General features: G+C 35.9%; 1 protein-coding gene across 1 annotated transcript in view; it reads right to left on the reverse strand.

Moving 5' to 3' along the window:
- SPEF2 (sperm flagellar 2) overlaps nt 1-23,797 on the reverse strand; it is an 87,271-nt gene that overhangs the window by 28,254 nt on the left and 35,220 nt on the right. The window contains exons 18-28 of the mRNA XM_056325744.1: nt 23,237-23,397; nt 20,873-21,027; nt 19,297-19,424; nt 19,050-19,188; nt 14,784-14,921; nt 12,190-12,350; nt 11,225-11,408; nt 10,281-10,443; nt 7,853-7,975; nt 5,006-5,144; nt 2,159-2,388 (exon numbers count right to left, since the gene is read on the reverse strand). Coding sequence (XP_056181719.1) covers nt 2,159-2,388; nt 5,006-5,144; nt 7,853-7,975; nt 10,281-10,443; nt 11,225-11,408; nt 12,190-12,350; nt 14,784-14,921; nt 19,050-19,188; nt 19,297-19,424; nt 20,873-21,027; nt 23,237-23,397 — 1,721 coding nt within the window. The remainder of the gene's footprint in view (nt 1-2,158; nt 2,389-5,005; nt 5,145-7,852; nt 7,976-10,280; nt 10,444-11,224; nt 11,409-12,189; nt 12,351-14,783; nt 14,922-19,049; nt 19,189-19,296; nt 19,425-20,872; nt 21,028-23,236; nt 23,398-23,797) is intronic.

Consider the following 23,797-nt stretch of genomic DNA (forward strand, 5'->3'; position numbering starts at 1 on the left):
GAACATATCCAAAGACACTGTAGAAAAGAAAAGAAAAAAATTGTTAGTAGTTCCATTTAAGGCCTGTCACAGTTCTAGAAAGAACTAGAAATAAAAAAGCAGCAGGTTCCTGAGGCAATATATTAAAGGAATGTTAATAAATTTATCAAAAGAGTTAGAGAAAATAACAAATACTGCAGAGCCACCTTCAGTTTGGGCAACAGCACTTGGAACAATAAAAAAATAATAATTTAAGGATGTCCTTATCAAATTAAAGACTGTGTCAGTAGGGAGGAAGGTCCAGCATATATTTTGTATATTTTGTCCATCGGTGCTTAGAATGGTGAATAATGTGCTTCCATGGAGATCCAAGTGTGCAGGATAATCGGCAGTTCTTTAAAAGTTTAAATTCCTAGGAAACACAAAACTGTTTATAATTTTATAAGATTTCTTTTGTAAGTACGATGCAATTTTAAAGTATATTGGCACTCCCACTTTTTGCTTTCATTTTGGCAATTTGTTAAACTTATCTTGAAAAGACATCTTTCTGATCCTTATCAAATAACCTGTGAGAAATCTGTTTATATATTTATTTTTTCCAACATTCTCCTCTGTCACTCTTTGTTTTGCTTGGATTTCTAGGTAAAATTCTTCTTCATGTAATCTCCATAATGCTACAGAAAATAAACCTAATATTTTATTTTCAGAAGAACTTTCAGAATTTTGCTATTAATATAGTACAGAAGAGTGGTAGATTTATTCTGTTCAGACTTGCTCTATAGTCTATGCCTTGTGTGCTCATTTGTGTGGATTTCCATTATGAATGCTCAGGGGGCTGCTCAAGTGAGTAAGAATTAGAAGACTAAGATGTTTGGCAGCAAATCTAGATTTGTTCAGAGGTTCTCAAAGACAGGGATTGGTTTGTTTCTTTTCATCTCCTTCAGAGCCGCTGTCCAGCAGTTTCACTGCCACCATGCTGGGTGGTTTAGTGTTTTTCCCTCTTTTCAGTAAGAGACTACCTACTAAGGAGGCATGATATTGAACAAGGGGAAACAAAAGGATGTGAAAAAATTTCCTGATTTCCTGATGTTTTAGGAGAGGAAGGATTTAACTCTTCCTGTGGAGACTCTGTAATGAAGGGAAGTGGTTGCCTTAGGAAATCTGGGATGTGATCTGTGCAGTCTTAAAGTATGTAAGAGAACTGGAAGTATTTAAAAGGTGCCTTGTACAGCTTGTGCTTCCCATCCTAATTCAGCTATCCAAAAATGTACATATCTTGACTTAATAGTCACCAGACAGTAGAAGAATGCTGTTGCATATTCTTTGGGACCTTATTTTAAACAGTAACTCTTTACCATTGTCCCAGAGAACATCCAGCAGCATTCTTTTACTGTCTGGTGACAATAATAAGTCAATATATTTACCTTTTTGCATAGCTCTGCAAATCATCTTGGGTAATTTTAGTGAGTATAATACTATTATCAAAAGGACAATATTGTAGAAAGATAAAGATTTTGTCTTCTTGCTTGTTATAAATGTACAAGGAAAATAGTTGTTCTGTTTTAAACATGTCAAGAATATTAGAGTTTGTATTAGACAAACCTTTTAAGTGGAAAGAATAGTCAAACTGCTACCTGTGTTTCACCTCACCATGATTGTAAATGTGCAGATTTTTAGTTTCATATGGCATTATATATGCAATACTATCTGCTAAATTAATGTCTATAGAAGAGTTTGGACTGCTTACACACACACATGCTTCCACACTATAGGTAAGATGTTATGCAACTGTCTAAAGGAAAACTGTAAACATCTTTGTCCCTAAAATGGATTAAAGCACAAAATATAATTAGAATTTCTCCTCTGAATAAGGAATTAAATTCAACTTAATTGTGCTTTCTTGGCCTTAAAACATTGGAAGAGTTGGATCCAAAATTTTTAGTACATGATTACACATTGTATTTCATTATTTTAATGGCAATCATACTAAAATTATAATTACAATATGTAAAACTGACAGTAATTAAACCTTCTGCAAATATGTTTTTATTTAGATCTTTAATTTTAGCACAACCTTTAACAATATAAGTAACTAATGTTTAATTGCTCCTAGCAATTACTTTAAATTTTAAGTAGGTAACACAATCCTTCAGGAGTGAAAAGGAAAAATTTTTCTTACCTTTAGGTGCCATCTGTAGAAACTGCTTATGAAGTGCATTAAGTTGTGAAACAGTAAGAGTACCACTTCCAGAGGTCTCTACACGTGGAACATGTGGTAAAGGAACAGGGTCAGGAATAACTTTTACATCAGTGCTGATGAAGAAATCAGTTTCTTCTAAAATAATTTCATACTGGATTTTGCTAGAACTCTCAATGTGATGTCGTGAAACCTCGGCCAGCTTTTCAACACTACGAAAGCGTAAACACAGAAAACAATGAGTACTTTTAGTATTAATTTTTTAATCTAAAATTAATATTAACTTAATAACTTGGGTTCAAATTTTACTATGTTTATGCTTTGAGAGCTTTCCTGAAGTAAGAATTACAAATCCTCTCTGTGAATTCTGTTCTCAGAAAAATAATTATGAAGTGTACTCCTCCTCTGGCAGCAAAAACTCTTTTGCCTGTTGTCTGTGATAGAGAAATTTATATAAAGGCATATCTAAGCCACAGAAAAGATCTTATGGAAAAATATGAAAGGGTAAGACTTTCTTTATTTCATAAACGTTATATGGGTTGAGCATACATACTCCATCTGTAATCATCCTTTAGCCTATTTCAATGCCTTGTCTTCTGCTCTGCCCTGAAATGCTAGATGTATAAAGCACTTTGTAAAGTAGCATTGTGGAGGGACTTATGAACTCCTGTTTCAAGTGTAATGAGTACAATTTATACAGGGAAAGGTGTCAGCTGTCCATAATGCTCAACTAGATATAGTTTTGGCCTGGGCTGTCAGGTCAAAGGACACGACCTGTAAATATTGTGTCTTTGGTAGCAGGAGAGCAAATAAAACTGTCTGGAAGGCAGAGGCTCAGCCTCTTTGAGCTAGTGCCTGTTAGGGCCTTCATATGCTTCAGACTGGTGACAGCCAACAGAACTTCACCAAGGGCAAGTTGTACCTGACAAATTTGGTGGCCTTCTATGACACGGTTACAGCACTGGCAGATGATGGAAGAGCAACTGACACTGTTCCACACAGCATCCTTGTCTCTTAACTGGAGAGACATGGATTTGATGGGTAGAGCACTCAGTGGATAAGGAATTGGCTGGATGGTTGCACTCAAAGAGTTGTGGTCAATGGCTCAATGTCCAAGTGAAGACCAGTAAAAACTGGTGCTCATCAGGGGTCCATACTGGGACCAGTGCTGTTCAGCGTCTTTGTGGTGACATAGACAGTAGGATTGAGTGCACCCTCAGCAAATTTGCTGATGGCACCAAGCTGTGCGATGTGGTCAACATGCTGGAGAGAAGAGATGCCATCCAGAGGGACCTGGACAGGCTTGAGAGGTGGGCCTGAGTGAACCTCATGAGGTTCAATAAAGCCAAGTGCAATGTCCTGCACCTGGGTCGGGGCAACCCCCAGTATCAATACAGGCCACAGGACGAAAGGATTGAGAGCAGCCCTGAGAAGGACTTGGGAGTGCTGGTGGACAAAAAGCTCAACATGGCTTGACAATGTGCACCTGCAGCCCAGAAACCCAACTATATCCTGGGCTGCACCAAAAGGAGCATGGCTAGCAGATCCAGGGAAGTGATTCTCCTCCTCTACTCCTCTCTTGTGAGATCCCACCTGGAGTACTGTGTTCAGCTCTGGAGCCCCCAGCATAAAAAGGACATGGACCTGTTGAAGTGGGTCCAGAGGAGGACTACAAAGATGATCAGAGGGCTGGAGCACCTCTCCCATGTGGACAGGATGAGAGAGGTGGGGTTGTTCTGCCTGGAGGAGCAAAGCCTCCAGGAAGACCTTACAGCAGCCTTCCAGTACCTAAAGGGGGCCTACAAGAAAACTGGAGGGGGACTTTTTACAAGGGCATGTAGTGACAGGACAAGGGGTAATGGTTTTAAACTGGAAGAGGATAGATTTAGATTAGATACTAGGAAGAAATTCTTTACTGTGAGGGTGCTGAGGCACTGGCACAGGCTGCCCAGAGAAGCTGTGGATGCCCCATCCCTGGAAGTGTTCAAGGCCAGGCTGGATGGGGCATTGAGCAACCTGGTCTGGTGGAAGGTGTCCCTGCCCGTGGCAGGGGGGTTGGAACTAGATGGTCTCTAAGGGCCAAACTTTAAACCTCCAACTCAAATCATTCTATGAATGAAATCCTGTATTTCTGTCTCTTGTCTTGGTCTTGCCCTGACATGGATCAACCAGCGCAGTCCCAGGTATGCTTCAAAAATGAGTACAGGCGAAACGTTTTCCAAAAGGCAGTGATCCCTTTTTTTTGGAAAGTAAAATCCTTTAATGAAATGGACATAGGTCATTCTATGCCAGATGGCCTAAGTGTCATAGAGTGGTCCCAAGCACATTTTATTTACTAGGACAGCAAACTTGCAAAGAAGAAGTTGTTGTGGGTTTTTTTTTTTTTAATGGACCTCGAAATAATGTTGAGAAATGTTATACATCATGGTAATAATAGCAAGTGGAATTTTCCAGCATGTGTGAAGCACTAGAAAGAAAACAACCCCACAATTCAAAGTAACAGAAGCCACTGAAATGATACAGAGGCTTCTACTAAATCGAATAACTGGTTGTCTGCTGATGCTTGTAAACCTGCTAAACCCATAGTGTAGAAAAAGAGCAGAACTGATAATTACCTCTACTGCTGCCATCAGACCATGTAACCATCCAAGGAATTAGTTATTACCATTGAGGTATTTAAGATACAATTAAATTCCAGTTCATGAAATGAAATGATTATTTTCTATGTATTTTTTTCAGGTTATTTGCTACTATATATATGACTGTCTTTACTAGCATAGACTAGTTTGGAAAAAAAAAGGTTCCTGTTTAAACTTGGGTATACATTACCTTGACATTTCTGCCAAGAATCTGGATTCAAGCCACTTTTCCATATCTTTATAAGCCTCTTCTGTTTTCATTGTTAACTCTTCAACAAATGCTAAAGCTTTTTCTTTTATAAGTTCTAGTCGAGATTTTGCAGCTACTTCTGTTTAAACAGTAATACCGTAATAATAATTATAAAATTTGAGGAAAATTCTCAGTCTTAAGCATTTAAAGTTTAACATGTTTACCAGTTTTTAGGCAGTAAAATATTTATTTCACTTCTTATATTCTTGAACAAATTATTTTTCAGAATCACCCCTATTACACCATGTATTTTACAAAAGTGTGTCTTCTATAAGCATCAGAATTCACAATGTAACAAATACCTTGATAAAACTAATATAGAGGTGCAGGGGATGTTTAATTAGAGAGTGACATTGAACTAAATTGACACTACACAGCCACAGATCTAGAAGCTTAATGATGCAAGTGTGAGTACCCTGTTATGGATACATTTTAAAGAAAACACATCTAAATCATTATATATGTTAAATCACAAAAAAAGTTTGCTTTTCTGTTTCTAACCCCCAGCTCTTTAAAATTAATCTCACTGGTTTTCCTCCAAGCTTCCTACATATAATTGTTTTATATCCTCATACTCAGGTTGCATTAGAAAAGAGTCTGGTTAGTAAGCACTAAGAAAATAATTCACCTCCACCAAAATAATGCATAGAGTATTTTCATGAAACTATAAAAAACATTTGAGTTTCATGATTTTTTGTTTTCAGAATGGGAAGAACTGAGGGAAAAAAAAAACCTGGTTTCTCACTGAGAGGCTAATACTTTGAAGAAAGGAGCTAAAAGGACAAGAAAGGGGAACAAGTCAGCAATGTCTGAAGTGAAAAGGATGCCAACTGGATGAAAGGACAGCAAAGATAATGTATTGAGAGACACATGGAACAGGAACTGAAAGACATTCAAAGTCTTACAAAAGAAGAGTAAGAAAAGAGGACCAGTGGCTGGAGATTATTCTCAATCCTGAAGGCAAGTTCAGTACTCAACTCCAGAATCTATTAAACAATTAATATTATATAGTAACTAGTAGAGTGACTTCAAAGTTAAAGACTGTAAAATTATTTACATTATAATCCTTATTCTATACGTTACTAAGTTTTCAAAACACTTAAATTTGGGGCTGAAACTTTCTTTAGGCAACCAACGTAGAAAGATGGACCCTGAAAAATACAAGGCATGTCCTTCTAATGTTATTTCTCAGCCACAGTAGAATACAACTCTGCACATGTTCTGTTTTGAGCAAGAAAGAGTTGACTTTCAAAATTTTAAACATAGAATGCATTGGGTCTCATGGAGGGCTATTTGATGGCAAAAACAGGATTAAAGGTTCTAAGCAACTAAAAGTACCTTAAGAGGATGCTTTGTGCCTGTCTAGTCACCTTTCTTTAATATGGTTTAAGGCTGCCTTATTTGTGACTTCTCTGCATTTTCCTTGAGTAGCTGCTGCCAGTACGATACGAAGATAAGTCTATGACAATTTTTGTCTCCCTGCATTTTCAGAAGCAGGTACTGCACATTTCACTGATAAAACTGCTCTCTTAACAGTAGCAAAATAAAAGGCAAGGCACATTGATACAATACAGAAATGGAATATGAAATCAGTTGGTATGTTTTTTTAAACTGTCTGCAACTAGTGACTTTTCTAGTCTTTATGTATCTCTATAACCAAACGCACAAGCATCCACTTACCATAGCTGTAAGTGAAACTATGATCCTCAAATGTACCAGATACATGTCTGTGCAATTATCCAATACAGCTCAGCAGATTTAGTCATCTTTAGGTTCTTATCTTAGCTTTTTTGTTAAATATAAGGTGAAAATGAAGCAAACTCAAGAAAACAAAACTTGTCAATGAATCAAGATTTTCAAAGTTACTACCATTCCTCTCCTTACTATTCCAAAACCTTAAAATACTTATTTCTAAACTACTTTTGGATTAAACGATGTTGAAGTGGTAGGTGTACAAGCATTTGGTCTGTTGTGGACCTAAAGAAGCCTTAGGAATTTGTGTTTTGTTCATTAATTGCTGTTTTCCCTCTACTTTTCATAATAAATACTATGCAAAAATTAGCCTGCCAAGATGGTAACATAATGACAGGCTTGCCAACTGTTGACAAATCGAATCTCTGACAAGATCTTCTGCCTTCCATTAAGTGAGAAAGAAGTCTTCTTCTTCCAGTCTAAGCCCATCTCCAAAAAAAATTTCAACCCATTTTCAATGTGGGACTTCTGTTTTTCAGACATCTAGTTTGCTTGGAAGTTATTGGGTAAGACAGATAAAGAGACCAACTGAACAATATGTTGTTTTTTGAATGGTCTGTCTGGAAAGGAGTTTGGAAGGATAAACAATCTGTGTCTTCCTGCTTGAATCTCATGCAGCTTGAGGAAGAAGGAATCGGAGAGAAGAGTACCAATGAAATATATAATTGCCAATAAATTCTTTCCCAGATCAAAAAACATTTCAAATACTGAAAGATGAAGAATGGATGACCACCTATGTGAAATTTATTTTCTCATGATGAAAACTTGCTTAGTCATGGAAAAATAAATTAAACAGAAGAAAACTAAAAGAAGAATGAAAAACACATTTTTATTTTAAATAGATCTACCACAAAATCACTGATGACTACTACCCTAAAAAGATTCCTGATTTCTCCAGACACTCCTTTCTTTCCCCTCCTTCTTCTTACTTATCCATCCATTCCACCTAGAGCTTCCATCTAGTTTTGACTATTACACTACCTAAATTAGGAATAATGATCACCTGCCAATACAAGCAATCAAATAGTAACATACCTTCATGTTTCAAGGCACTGAAATACTCTTGTTTTATTTTAAGAGTCAGTTCTCGTTTCTTTAATTCTTCTGGAGTTATAGGACCTGGACTGACTTCAACCACAGATGCAGTAGAAGGTGGTCCTGCAGGAAAATAGAACTCTCACAGTCTTTGACTTTGCTGGTTTACATATCACAAGATATCACGTTTTTTAAAATGAAAAATGGCACTACCCACCTTACTTAATGCAACTGTTTATGAGAATACAAAGGTGGTTATTCAGGTATCTTATATCAAAATAACATTTTTAGATTTTTTCAAATGTGATTTACATCTGCAAGACACGCTAAGATTAATACTAAAATTACTCCAGCATACACAACCCTTAAAATTAGTTAAATAACATCCTAAAATATATTTCTGAATGGAAATCATGACTGCATAGGTGTGCCTCTGTTGTGATCCTAGATGGTCAAAATGTCTTCTTTGATCCTAATCTACCCATTTATCACAACCAGCACATAAATAAACCTCTTTCGAATGATAGCTGTTCCTTCTGGAGCAAATTCAGGTTTAGCAAACTGTAGTAAAAATGCCATGTTAGTTAATATCCTTGACTACCATCAAAACAGTGAAAAGAATAATAATGCTATTTAAAAAAAAATCATAATATCAGAAAAAAAAATAAGAGGTATGTTCTTAAACCATTCTGTTAGCTGCTTTTGCAGATTGTTTTAACTTACATATCTATGAACAGAAATTGTAAAAGCATTTTATCATGTTTTTAAAGATTGTGTGAAATTCTGTAATCATAACACTATGATTATTACTCAAAAATATTTAAATATTTGTAACTGCTTTGTTACGAGAAGAGCAGATGGAGCTGTTACAGAAAAAAATAATGACGTGCATGATACATAAAGCATATGGTCATGAAGCAAATGGTCAAATCTAGAAGTGATAAAATTATATGTGATAAGTTGTATCACTTAGTTACTAGCCTATAGCTGTATCCTAAGGAATTCTATTTGGCAAGAAATCAAAGTTGATACTTCAGTAACAGATACATCAGTTGATATTTCAGCTTCTACCATGAGGAATGCATAGCTGAGTTCTACTTGCAGTTCTGTCACCTTAGAGTTTTGTGATTTCAGGTTAAATCATCTAGTACCAGGTCCGAACAAAAAATTAGTTCCAAGAAGCAATCCACAAACCCCAACCTAGCCGCTTGAAATACAGTAGATGATAGCTGCTATTTTTTTATCACAAAGCTTTTCCAGAAATCTGAAAACCTGCTGGATTTCTGGGCTGGATTGAAATGCTAAGCATACACCTAAGGCTGCCTGAGGCTCACAAATTAGGTATCCATATGGCTAAGTATTGTCAGGAATATACTTATTCGCTGTATTATGAGCGGAATCAGCCAGAGAGAGAACACTGAGTACAGTGCAAATAAAATGTCAAACTGAAAAAGTAAGACACTTTATGCATAATAAACTTGCAGTTACAGACGTCTTGCTTGGAAATGGAGTACCTGCATTTCAGGCTACCCTCACACCCACAGGGCCTGAGCTCCTCTCTTGCCGTGTAGACTGTCTTTACAAAAGATACAAGGTTTTGGCTACTAGCCTTGCTTCCTGCTGGAGCTATGACATTGTGCAGAAAGAAGTGGAAGTTACTTAAACCACTACCCCAGTCAAGGAAGTATTTATGAAAAAAAAAAAGAAAGTATAAACAGCATTGCAGGTCAGCATTCCTTCCAGCAGGCTGCCTGAATTGCTAGACTAAAAAGACAGGGGGGTTTAGGTCTGTTCCTCTTTTTCAAATAAATTTTGTATTCTTACCTGGTTGGACAGATTCTTGCCAGGGTTATAAGCAAGATCTACCTCAATGCGAGTTCTGGTGTTTTTAGGACTACATGTGCCATTAGATTTTATGGTCTTTGTTTACACCATGTTACAGTTATATATAAAAATTACGGACTTTGATAGATCCATGCCACATGGCTGATAAATTAATTCCAAAATATCTTGGGATATGGAATAATTTTTCCACTCTATTCCAGTACTTTTATTTTAACACTTATGGCTGGAAAGTAGACAGAATTTAATGGAATTCTATTTAATTCGATAAACTAGTTCTAACTATTTACTTCTAAAACAGCACATGAAGAAAAAAAAATACTTACCTTCTAGGTTCTAGTTAGAATATTTATTTGCACATAACAATAAGCACAACACATATGATTAAATAAATGCAACTGTCACTCAAAAGACTCTGCACTCCTTTATCACCAACAGCTTTTCACACTGATATGTCACATTTGGCATTTCAAAAGAGAAATTAAATCCAAATTAAATGTCTTGGCTTACTCTTTTCTGTATTACTCATGTAATTTGTATTTAAGTAATTTCAAGCACTCTAAAACAAATTCCACATTTCAAATACCTTTCTTTTTAGTAGCTGATTTGGGAGAAAGCTTTTTGGCATCTTTGGTATCTTTCCCAGCAGCTTTTCCTGACAGTGTCTGTGAAGATTTCAGATCTCTCCGTTCTAGCTGCTGACGTTCTTTTTCTTCCTCCATTTCTTTAGACTGTATTTCAGCTGTTACCTTGACACCATAGTCACACATAGTAAAGTACATAGTACCAACACGCTGCAGCTACTGTTTTAAATAGCTTATAATTACTGAAAGTAATTGCTAAGACATACACACATAAATAAAACTATTTAAACTAATTACATTGATTACATTTTAATTATTTATCAAAAGTAAAATTCTACAGCAAACATGCAAGACAGGGAGACAGTGGTTTTAATTCTTGTAATCTATTACCTGTACTCTAGGAAAAGGTGAGAAATGTTAAGAATTAACACTATGCAAAGCAAGTCTACAGTTACACTGTAAAGGTGTGAAAATTCACTTAGTTTAAAATGATCAAAGAGGAAAAAAAAGCAAACTTAGAAACCAACCATTTGAAAACCCACTTAATTTACTTTTACCTATATATAAAAAAGAATGTAACCATAGCTTTTGAAGCTGTGAAAGGTTTGAGCAAACATTGCATCACAGGATAAACTTGTCCCTCTTCTCATGCTTCTATTGAGGGATAAGAGGAGAGTTTATTATAGAAGAAGGTGATATACAGACTCAACAAAGTATTTCTCTCAGTAATGAAAGGAAAGGGTCAGTTATAAATACAGAGGTGCTGATAATACACAGATTCCAACATTTTCCTCATAGAAACACACTCAATAGAAATATCAAGAGTGGAGCAAGAGGCAAGTAATTGAGATACACCGTGTGAGGGCTGTGTGTTTAGGCTGCCCACTGAATGGGAGGGTTTGACTGACTGATCCAGAAATATTTAAGTAAATAAAACATTCCTTACCATGTTTGATAGCACTGTTACCGCTGTTTGCCATGTAGATGTAATAAGCTTTTCATCTCTCCCAAAAGACGTCACTCCATTTTCACAACTCTCATCCTTAGCACTCTTCTGGAGAGTTGCCTTGGGTTTTGACTTCGTAATATTTATTTCTGGTGAAGGCAGTTTCCAAGAAACTAGAGGGATCCTTAAAAATAAAATATAAGGCATAAATCAAACCCTCTTTCTATAAAGAGTGTTAATTTATAACTACATTGGAGAATATGCTAGAAGAATGAGAACACTATTTTCATAATTTGCCATAGCAACAGAAAAAGGATGAACTTTCCTTGTGACCAAAAGTGGTGAAATGTGTGGATGACAAAAAAACTATCTAGTTTAACTACAGAAGCTAAGAAATAACAATAGATGCATAAAACTACGTCAAATGACTGTGTGATCTGCTGATATATTCCACATGGGCTAGAAGCACAGCCTCATTACTCAGATAGTTTCTATATGAACTGTAAGTACTTTAAAAAAAGCAGGTGTCATTATTGACGGCATTTTTGATACTGTAAAATTACATGATGCTATCTCTTGCCTTTTAATATGGCATTCAGTTCTATGCATCTTTGTAGGCTGCTCTGATTTATTTTTGTCATCACATAACCCATTTAATTATGTTTATTGTTGCAAATTTTAAACCTGTTAATGTTCCATAATAATATTTAACTTACTTATGTGAAGATTGTGCTGGAAACTGTCAGCAACACAGAGGGAAGTAGGAACCATTTCTATAGCAGATTTCATTCAAAGACAGCTTTTAAAATCTTTTATAATTCAGTGATGTATTAGTGAAAATGGTATAGGTAAACCAGTAAAAAATCATGGATAAATTACATCTATAAGATGATTTAAGACTCATCATTTTACTATAAACCCTAGTTATTTGTTGATATTCATATAATTTATTAATGCATTTCTACCTCCTTGATTTGTTTTGGTCTTCTTTCTGCTCTATGTCAATAATATCTAGCAATGGGATTCTAGTAAAATCTTGACCATCATCTGTTGGTATTTTTCCTTCCATTGCCCTGTAATAGTCATGAAGAAGTCTCTTCGTATCTTGGAAACGATCCACTTCAGCCTCAAGAAGGACAGAAAGATTGCAAGTCAAAACAGGACAGAGCAACATTCTATTACATTTTTAAATACATGATAGCAGAAGGAATTCTAAATCCTAAGAGTTTGAGGGAGAGCAACAAACATAACCATATTTGTTTGAAAATTTGTAGTATAGTCAATGCATACTTATACTTGCATCTATAATGTCTTCATACCTGTGTTTCTAAGAATTGTTGTTAAACAGGAAAAATGATCTACAGTAAATAATGTTTGATGTACTGAATTTAATTACAATATTTTTTGATCTGTATGTATTTTATAGTAGCAAGTACACTAGTACCAATAAATTATACTTTTTTTTGTTCAAAATAAGTAAAAACCTTAATAGCATAAAATAAAAGGGCTTACGTGATTTTAAAAGACATACAGTTTTTCTGGACCAAAGAAACCAACAGACTCTACGTACCTAGGTGTCTTTTCGTGATCTTTTTTGTGTGAATCATCTTAGAAGAAATCAATATTCAAAAGATAAAAAAACATTTAACACCTGTCATGTTTTGATTTATTGATACAGTATGGTGTTAGTTTCTAACTGACAAAACAGTACTAAATATTCATGGGAAAATGCACAAAACCACATTCACAAAACAAAGGATGAAACCTTTGTGGTGTAAACCAGCACGTATCCATAAGTTAAGGAGAAAATATGTTCTAGCGTAACATTGTGTACACAGAAAGGTGGGAAGAAATCTGATAAACGGCATTTATACAAATCTATGTGTTTATACAGTAACAGAGCCACCTGGGGATTATATGTAACTTCCCACAGAAAAACCACAGACAAGAGCACTCAATACCAAAGTGCCTATTTTTGGCTGGTTGTCAAACAAAGCCATAACATAACAATACAGTTATTGTATTTTTAGTTCTGTAGTTTTACCATTAATAATTCATGTATTCCGAGGAGTATATACTAAGAAAGTAAAAATTGTTTCCTTTGCATTTTTCTTTTGGAAAACAAAAGCTTATATATGGTTAATACATGTATTTGTAATTTTAAATGGCTATTCTGCATATCCACATAAAAGAGATCAAATTAGATTCATAGTGAATCTCCTCTGGACTGCATCAAATGTAACCATGAAATCCTGCTAGAAGAGAATTAGGATTGCAAAACTATACATGAATATAAAAGAAGAAAAATAAAAGATTTAAGATTAGCAATACTACTTTAATTTCAAGATATATTTTAAAATACTCAGTCACGTAAATATCCTAATTACAGGTTCAGTTAGTGGTTCAGTTAGTCAGCAGTAGTTTGCTATTTTGACCTCTCTCTTTAGTTGGTGGCCTTAAGTCTTTATTTAGGGCATTACTTGGAAAACAGAGTTAATAATTTCCTTAATATCATAACCGACTACTTCACAAACTTTACTTAAATTACCACAACACTCATACAGGATAAGAGTGGTTATCTTGTTTATTAAACATACAAAAATAGAAGAGAGAGAATTTAAGGGCAGGAAACTCACCCTAAGCTGCTTAGGCCTGATTTTCAGCCAAATTAGCATCACATGGCATGTGTTTAAAGCAGTTCTCATTGGTCTTCTTTAAAGTTGCCAAAACTTTTCCAGAATGCTCACTCAGTTTACAGAAAAGCCTGCCTAGTCCAGCCTAGTCTAGTCTATTCCAGTCCAGCCCTAGACCAAATGTTTGCACCTAGAACAGCAGTCACAGGGAAATCTCTGCTTCAGGAGCTGAAGTAATTAATGGTGAGGCTGAATGAAAGGAAAGGCTTAATGCGGGAGAGAGGGGAGCCAACTAGTTGAAGATTATCTATTGAAAACTTTAGTTAGATATGTGAAAGCTGGGTCATATTTGCATGGAATTTCTCAAAAGTAACAAATGATAGCATATTCTCAGAAACATACCTTGCAGGTTTTTTTTTAGTCTGTAGGTAAGATTTGCAGCCACACCAGTGAAGTCAGAACTGAAATAATTTTGTGATACGGGAAATACAGGACAACCTTAACAGCAAATGGGTCTACAACAGCAGTGTACTATGTGATTTGTAAATTAAGGGTAGACATAAATATGATCACAGAAGGATAAGCAGCTTTAACAGTTCTGTTACAAAACTCAGATGATTTACTGGACTGATAAAATTGCAAAAAGTAGCACTATACAACACAGACTGAAAGTCTGGGGGATTGGACAGTAACAATGGTATTTTTATTAACCATTTCTGCCTGCCTAACAGTTAAATGTTTGGAATGCCATCTACTTTTTGTCTTTTAACTCTCTAGATAAATTCAGAAGAGTCATGAACAGTTGCTTATCTAATTCTCAATCCCTCACTTATTTGGAGACAGCCATACAAAATTCCTCTGAGGCTTACTGTCCTCCAAATCTAATTCATTGTCCCCTTCCACCGCACTCTATAGTAGATGCATACCTGCATAATTGAAAAGAAATGGTTCATTGCAATACCCCTGTGATCTTGTAACCAGCCATCATTCATGATAGTAGTACGTTCCTGCTCTGCTTCTTCCCTTCTGTTATCACAGATATCCCAGAGACGATTTCTTAGGTCCTAAAATACATAATATGTGTGTGTGTGCGTATATATATTATATATATATTAATAATAATCAAATATGAGAAATAACTATGAAAGAAAAAATACCTTTTGTATATTTATTATTTAAAATTATATTTTTTGCCTGTGCACAAGGCATCTTCCCATTTGGGGATTTTTCTTTGTTGTTATATGTTAAAGCCTGATCACCAAGTCATGTGCTTACAAATAGCTGACAGGAAACAGCTTTACAAATACACCAGCGAGAATACAAAGATATGACATGAATGTATAGGTTGCTTTCCTCACTTTCCTCAGGCAGAGAAGACCTATCTAAGCTAGACAAAGACATGAAAATATGAATAGTTAAGCTCCCAACTGCACCAACAACTTTCTGCTTGAATGGTTTGCTAACTAATACTTTGTAAGAATGATACTCTAAGGGGACGTGTAATAGGAAAAATTCTGAGAAAATTATGTCACAGTTCAAGTATTCTTCCAGTTAGCTCCAAGCCATTTTTCTTTAATGTTCATTATAACTAAGGGCTCTTCAACTAGTGATTATATCTAATAGCGGCGCTATGTGGCTCACTGACAGCACTGAAGACCTACTAAGTATACAACATGCAAGCAAACCCTCTGTTCCCTCCTGTCATCTCTGCATGGAAATAGAGTGACAGACCTCTATGTAATAAGAGGTGACAGGAAAAGAAGAGTGCTGTTAAATACAGTGTTAAGGTAGGCTCAGACAACCTGTCTCTTGGGCTCCAAGCAGTTCTACCCCACCTAACCTGTTTCAGGATAAAAAGAAAAGACTACTAGCCCTGCAATGAGGAGGTTAGGCTTCAAGTGATAACCAACTCCATATTCACAAGTCCTCAGTCTCAGCCTAGTATGTCAGATCTTGTTTCTCTCCCACTGTCCATGGACTTCAGAAGAATCCAGTTGTCCTATGTTGGACAAAAGCCACAGGGAAGCTCAAAAATAAGCAGTCCTTGGGATACCTAATACATCAGTGACGGCATAGATAGAAGATAGCCAAGGTAAAGACTATCAGACATTCATGGCTGTCCACATTGTAGGATACACACATAAGGATATGCTATCGAGTAAAAAAGATACAAACATACAACATATCTGTTTTGCAGTGGTGGGTTGACCTTGGCTGGCTGCCAGGTGTCCACCAAGCTGCTCTATCACTCTGCCTCCTCACAGGACAAGGAGAGAAAATATGATGGAAAAGTTGATGGGTCAACATAATGATGGAGAGATCACTCAAGTATTACCATGATGGGCAAAACAGGCTCAGCTTGGGGAAATTAATTTCATTTGTTGACAGTTAATAACAGAGCAGAATAGTGAGAAACAGAACAAAACTAAAAATGCCTTTCCCCCATCCCCCCTTCTTCTCCCCAGACTCAACTTCCTTCCTGAGTCTTCTACATTCCTGCCCCAAACTAGCACAGGGAAGATGGGAATGGGGCGTTGCAGTTAGTTCATTATGCATTGTCTCTGCTGCTCCTTCCTCCTCATGCTCCTCCCCTGCTCCAGACTGGGGTCCCTCTCATGGGCTGCTGTATTTCATGAATTGCAACGTGGGTCCTTCCCATGGGCTGTAGTTCTTCAAGAACTGCTCCAGCATGGGTCCTTTCTATATGTGCAGTCCTTCAGGATCTCACTGCTCCACTATGGGTGTCCCATGGGTCTCAAGTCCTGCCAGAACACCTGCACCAGCAAGGGCTCCTCTCTGTGGGCCACAGTTCCTGCTGGGAGCTGGCTCTGGTGTGGGCTCTCCACAGGCTGCCACTACTTTCAGGGCACATGCACCTGCTCTAGCATGGAGTTCTCCATGGGCTGCAGGGTGGATATCTGTTTCACTGTCATCCTCCACGAGCTGCAGCAGAACACCTTTGTCACCATGGTCTTCTCCACAGGCTGCAGGGGAATCTCTGCTCTGGTGCCCGTAATACCTCCTCCTCGTCCTTCTTCACTGACCTTGGTGACCGCATAGTCCTTTCTCTCACATTTTGTCACTCCTCTCTCACAGCTGCCACGCAGCATTTTTTTCCCTTTCTTAAATATGCTATTACAGAGGCACCATCACAGTCACAGATTGGCTCAGCTTTGGCCAGCAGCAGGTCTATCTTGGAACCAGCTGACAGTGGCTCTGTTTGACATGGGGGCAGCCCCTGATGTCTTCTCACAGAAGCTATCTCTGTAAACCCTCTGCTATCAAAACCTTGCCACATAAACCCAACAGTATACAAAAAACCCGGATGTTTTGTACAAACTCATGTACAGCTCCTTCCAGTACTTTCCTGAGACATGTAAGGAGGAACACTTTGTTCTCACATTATTCAAATCACAGTTTTCATTTACTGTAAGCAGTGGCGATAATGGGAAATGGAAACAGTGAGGTATCTTCCTCTGGAGAAGCTAAAAGTATGTTTTATGTGTGTCTTTTTTTTCCCACCACTCTTCCTCTTTTCAAAGTGAAAGAGCTTCTCTCTCCGTCTTTCCTTGTACTCGGTGAAAAAAAAAAAAAAAAAGAAAAAATCGCTGCACGTGCTAAGTCCTCTCTTATCTGGAAGGAAAAGTAGTGGGACCAAGTGACTGACAGTGTTAAATGACAGCAATGGAGTGAGAAGGAGGTTGGAGAAATTGCTGAAAGACAGTGTAACAGAGATGTGCTGCTGACATGTATTTTATCCAGTAATTCTGAGTTTGGATCTTAAGGATGCCAAAGCCTTGGCTGCCCTTTGTGCTTTACAACTTTGAGGAGCTTTTCACCCATCACAAAATGGGCTGGATATTTACATTTTTCAGTTGATATCAAGAAATTTGGTTTTCAGGTTTCACAGATGTCAGCTTCCAGTGTGGATAGTGTTTCAGAAACAGTCCAGCTGAGATGGCAGAGTTGAGCAGTCTAGGAAAACTGAAAATGCTTGAGGAAAAACATTCCACTAATTATGACTCTTTTCACTTCCGCTCTCTCCTTTTCTAGCATAAAGGAAGGATGGATGACAGAACTCTCTCATTCAGAGAGGTACAATGGGCAGGCCTTTAAAGTGCAGAGGAAGTACCATCTTCAGACTCACCCACAGGTTTGGGATCCAGAAGGACCAGAACAGATCATTCAGAAAGAGAAATTCTGGAAATCATATATTTGCTCCAAACTGCCTTACTGTGCTTAGCCTTATCGCAGTATCTGAGCCTCACTGCAATATGTGGGACTGCCACCTCCTCTTAACTTAATTTGAAATGGACAATGTCAAACATGGATTTCTGTTATGAAAGAAAGGCCAAATATTTAAAATTTTAGCTTTCTAAAGAATAGGACAGAGTGATTTCAGTCTTTTTATAATTTCATTTAGCAGAAATTAGGAATATGGGTGATGATTTTTAAGTCCTCTACTTCATTCTATTGAAATAATGCTATAGAAAAGAAGGTCTGATGCTTTTTCCATCTCACTGAATTAATCCATGATTCTACCAATGTTCCCTTCAACTAACAACGTTGCCAGCATTTTTTTCCCGTTTGCTGGGAGCATTTCCTGATACAAAGTCAATTAAAAATCATGTCTGTCCTGAACTGGGAATCCCATAAATTCAAAGATAGCTCTGGTTCCTGCCTATGTTAAATCTGGCTCTAAACTTGTAAGGACCTTACTCTATTTTTGTGGAGAACTCTCAAGACATGTATGACCTAGCAAAGATTACTTGACTCAAAAAAAAATTCAGAGAAATTCTCTGTATTTGCACAGATCAGTTTTAGAAAATATCATATACAATTTATGGAAAAACTAAATGACTGCCAGGATTTGTTAGATTGTGATAGAAATGTCCAAAGTTGTTATTAAAATCTCTGAAAAGTATAAAACATAAAGAAAGCATAGAAATATTTATTTTACAATGTGATTATACCACAGTATAATCTAAAAAACCCAGCAAGTCATAGGAAAGATATGGCCAAAATCTAGAGAAATAACAGTGGAGAACACTTTACATACAAGAGAATGTGAAATAGTTTAAGAGTGGTAAAAAAGAAAAAAACCCATAAATAGTAATATCATTCATGTTCCATCAAGCTTGTACACAATCAAACGACACTTAAGGGTATATTATAACTTGCCATTTACTTACAGTAACTCTTTGGTGTAGTTCTGCTTTTGTTTCCTCATCTTCTCGCAGGTCATCAGCGATTGAATTAAAATCTGATTGCCACTGAGATACAAACTCCTGCTTGATATCTGGACGCTTCAAATAATCTTGGAATTGTTTTCTGTAAATTATGGTAAAATAAAGATTTTGGTGTTAAAAGACATATAGAATGTCACAAGAAAAATACAAAATATTAATGTTAATGTAATAAACCACTATTTCTACTCACCTAACATCTGCTAAGTAATATATCACAGAGTGCTGTTCTTCCCTTAGACATCTAAGTATAGTTTTGATGGTATTCATATATGCTTTTTCTACCATTTCCCAGTAAGGTACTAAAAATCCAGGTATTTCCTGTGAATTTTTTCAAAACATCAAAATTATTTGATATATTTCTTGATAACCCATTTAGCTGTAGCATTAGCAAATATAAGAAAGATTATTTCATGAAATCATATTACTGAATTTTTTTCACTAGGTATTTCTTTTGATTTACAACTGTTTACAGCTGATTATAGACATTGTACCAACATACAGTTTTATCCTGTGCATTTATTTGGAAACAAGTGGCAGTACTCAAAATGAATGCCAAATTCCAGCAGAATACTCCAGCATCTGTGGATATACTCATAAACTGAGTACTTCAGTATCGAAATTCAGTGGTACACAACTGTTCAAGCTGCTAAAAATAGAAGCTGACTGTCTAGTGTTGCAGAAGTGATATCTGACTGACTGTCATGAAATGCAAAATAAAGCTCACGTCCAGAGGAAATGCATCATATGCAAGCTAACTGCAGTCATGAAGGCAAAACTAGGAAATATTAGGAAGGGAATTACAAAACAAAACACAAAGCATCATTATGCACCCTTGAAATCCAAATCTTAAAATACTGCAAGCAGACCCAGCTCCCCATCTCAAAAAATTTACAGCAGAACTGGAAGAGACAGACAGAAGGGCAAGAATTGTGACTGAACATATGAATTGCTCCTCATAAGGAATGTTAAACAGGTTATGACTGTATTGGAGAAGCAAAGCAACACTGAAAAAAATGAAGATTTAATAGATGCCTTTCACATCTTAACTATCTTCAGAAGGTGATTATAGAATTATTATTTATTGTAACTCACAATACAAGAACTAGGGTCATCAAATGTCCCAAGCAAACTACAGGTTTAAAGCAAAGAAACAGAAATACTTTTTCAGAATGAGCTCAATTATTCAGGCTATATCATGGAGATCAGGAAACAAACTGCATCAAAGAAAACACCTAGACATAATAAGGGAAGAAGATTCTATTGTGAGCTACTAAACACAAAGATGCAGATATAAAGTAATCTCAGGAAACCCCTAAATTTCAGATCCTTGGAAACTATGCAGATGTCCTTGGGGAAAACCTGTTAGAAAAAAGTAACCCAGGAGAAAGATCAGTTCATGCTTTCATTCTTACACTCCTTCTATGAGATGCACAACTGGCCCTTGTCAGAGACAGGAAACTGACATGGTAAGTCTATGCTAGTATTACATAATATTATAAAGCATTCTTATTTTGGCATCCATACTCTATTCTTCATCATCATTGTAAAGAATTTAGAAAAAAAAAAGATAAAATTTTAAACTTTCATAATTTTATGTATTTTAGTAGCAACTGTTATTTGTTTAACGTAGTACTAGTTTATTTTTCATTGAAAAATACTACAAAGAGAACATGCAATGGGACAAAAGGTTTAGGTAGAATACGCATAAAAAAATGAGAAAAAAGTATACTTTGATATATAAGACTTTTAACCACAAACTAACATACCTTGGGAAGTGGTTCATCTACATAAATCCATTGATCTGATCCTGGTTCAATTGGTGGTAGTTCCACAGGAATGGGAGGAAGCAGATCTTGCGGTGTAACTGGTAAAAGCTTATCTCCTGGTGGTATTTCTTGAGCAGACCCTTGCATATGAATGTAAAATTAGTACCTTAAAATGTATTCTAAGTATCAATATACAGAATTAGATATCTGTGTATTTGACAAGTTCAAAATAATAGAACAGATTTGTTATTTCATTACTTTGGTGTTGTTCATCAAAAAATACACTGATCAAATCAGTGATGTCAGAGTTATAAAATTGCTTTCCAGTTAAGCTTATATTTTGCAGGACTGATACTGTTCCAAAACCATCACTGTGAAAGAAACAGGCAGATAATGAATTAGTATGTATATATATGAAACAAATTCTTTACCAGGTAAACCAAGGCCAGTGGTGTTGATACAATTCTGAGATTCATTATAACTATCATGATTTCAAGGACTCCCTGCTTAATTAAAGAACAGTTGTAAACACTTCCATGCCAGACTTGGGAAAGACTGAATCAAGAAAAACCAACATTTAAGAAGAAACAAACAGATAAATTGAGCTAAATCTGACCTAATATGGAGAATACACCTTACTCCGAGGAGAAGCTGGGAAGTATGAAAGATGATGCATGGGAAAAAAGAAACAGAAAAGGTCATGTGGTAGAGAACAACCCAGTGAAAAACTAACCCTGCTATCTTATAGTATAGCAAAAAAATACTGAATGTAGTTAGCAGCTTCAGAAAATGATTCAACCCTAGGATCTGTACGGACCTCTGGAAAGATACCAGCATCTCCTCAGTGGCCATAGAAGGATCCTACAACAACTAGGGTTTTAAGTTAACATTAATTAACCGCTCAGAATCATGTGCATGAATTCTGGCCAGTTTTGCTGCGGATTTGAAAATATTCAAAGAAAATAAAGAAGCTTGCATTAACTGACAGTCTTATATTTTTGTTTGGAAGAAGCTTAACATTTAAAGAATAGATGTGTTTTGTTTTACTTTCAGTGTGGCAAATATGCATCTGAAAAACACTATCTTGCTGGGTGCTTCAATGGAAAAACTGTTCTCATTCTCCTGATTTAAGTTTATAAAAAGAACAAAACTGTTGGCCACATAAAATATGTTAACTACTTCAGCTTCTGCTAAACATTTTGAGAACCTGTCTCTGGATTTAGGTTTACCGTGTCATTCCTAGAATGCTACTGACGTCTGACTAATTAATATACCTTCTCACACCTCTGTTCTGCTTATATTAACCTAGTAGTGAAGGACATCTGGGAATCTATCAAAATAAACATGAAATCTGACATTATTAACTGGCCACAGGGATTTCTCCATAGGAAGTAAATAGCCCTTACAATACTTCTAAAAGGTAGCTGGACTCTAACCACAAATTTTCAACTACATCTGCATCAATAGGAATTTTGCTGTTGACTCCAGCAGCACTCTGAATTACATACAAGCACATAAAAAAACCAGTTCCAACCAGGTAGTTCTTCAAAAATGCTCATCCAGTTTTCTGTCAGGTATGGTATTTCCAAGAATTTTTCATGAAGTGGAAACCTTGTGCAGAAGTAGCACTCTAACCTTTTTTACTGTTTGTGCCTTCCAGGTACTTTCCAAGCTAATACTTCTGTTTTGGTTTGTTTTGTTTTTTTGTTTTGGTGGCAGAAGACACATCAAGACTTTCATGTAATAATTATGAAGAAAAAAAATGGTTACTCAGATGTCTACTAATCCTGGTTCACTTGATGCATCTTTTCCCCTGGATACTTCATCATTTTTCCTTCTTAATTTTTAAATTATTCTTCATTTTGGGTCATTAAGAGGAAAAATGGAATAAAGATGCACCAAAACACATATCAAAAACACTCTAAGTTATCCATGTTTTTAAGCTGCTGATGATAATTGAATACATGTTGATAATGCCAAGTTAATCTTTCTTATACCGTTAAGCTATCCCATATGGCGTAGATGCTAGCTGTAATATTTAAACCAGGAAGAAAGGATTTGATTTAGTAATCCTTTACTTCATGGAATTTAAATAAATCCAAATTACATTTTCTTTTAATTATTTTAAAACTTTTTCTTAAATGATCGTTACAGTTATATGAAATTGGTCCACATCCTCTGAAATGGTAAAAACACAACAAAAAGTTCAGAGTTCTAGTGCACTTGTCACTAACTCACACATCCCCAAAGTCTTGCATGGCCAGTGAAAATGTATGTTTCCATATAGTTTTTACATGTCAGTTATTAATTATGAAGAACAAAGTATTTTCTGACTGAACTGTAAAAAGTAAGAACCAGAAAACTTACTTCTATTCTGGGTTTTTGCAATTTCTTCCATTATAATTTCTTCAACTGTTTGGCACACAAGACTTTCTTCTGTCTCTGCGTTGACTTTCACTAGAATATTCTGATGGCCTGAAAACCATTTCTCTAATTTTGGCCACATGTCTAGAAAGCCTGAAAGTCTACAAAAATCATAATAATGTATAAAATTAAAATCTAACTAATGGAAAACAAAAATTTTTCCATGTTATTAATAGAATAATAATCCATCCAAATTAATAAAAAAAAGAAAAAGCAAACTATCTAATTTAATCTAGAACAAATCCATGCAACATTTTTTGCAAAATTATACTCCATTCACATCAACCCCTTCATTTTCAACATAGGAAAAATTTCAAAATCCTACTGTTAACTAGTCATATATTCCTTACTCTTTCTTGTCACAAGCTAAACCTACTTTCTTATATCACAACTAAAACGATAATAATCAATATAATAATAGTCTGCAATAGGTAATAGCATCAAATATTTAGAAACAAATCTTGACTTGATTTTGGTCTATGTAAAGTTAAACATCTAATG

This window comes from Falco biarmicus, chromosome Z (genome assembly GCF_023638135.1).
Source record: "Falco biarmicus isolate bFalBia1 chromosome Z, bFalBia1.pri, whole genome shotgun sequence".
NCBI classification, from domain to species: Eukaryota; Metazoa; Chordata; class Aves; order Falconiformes; family Falconidae; genus Falco; species Falco biarmicus.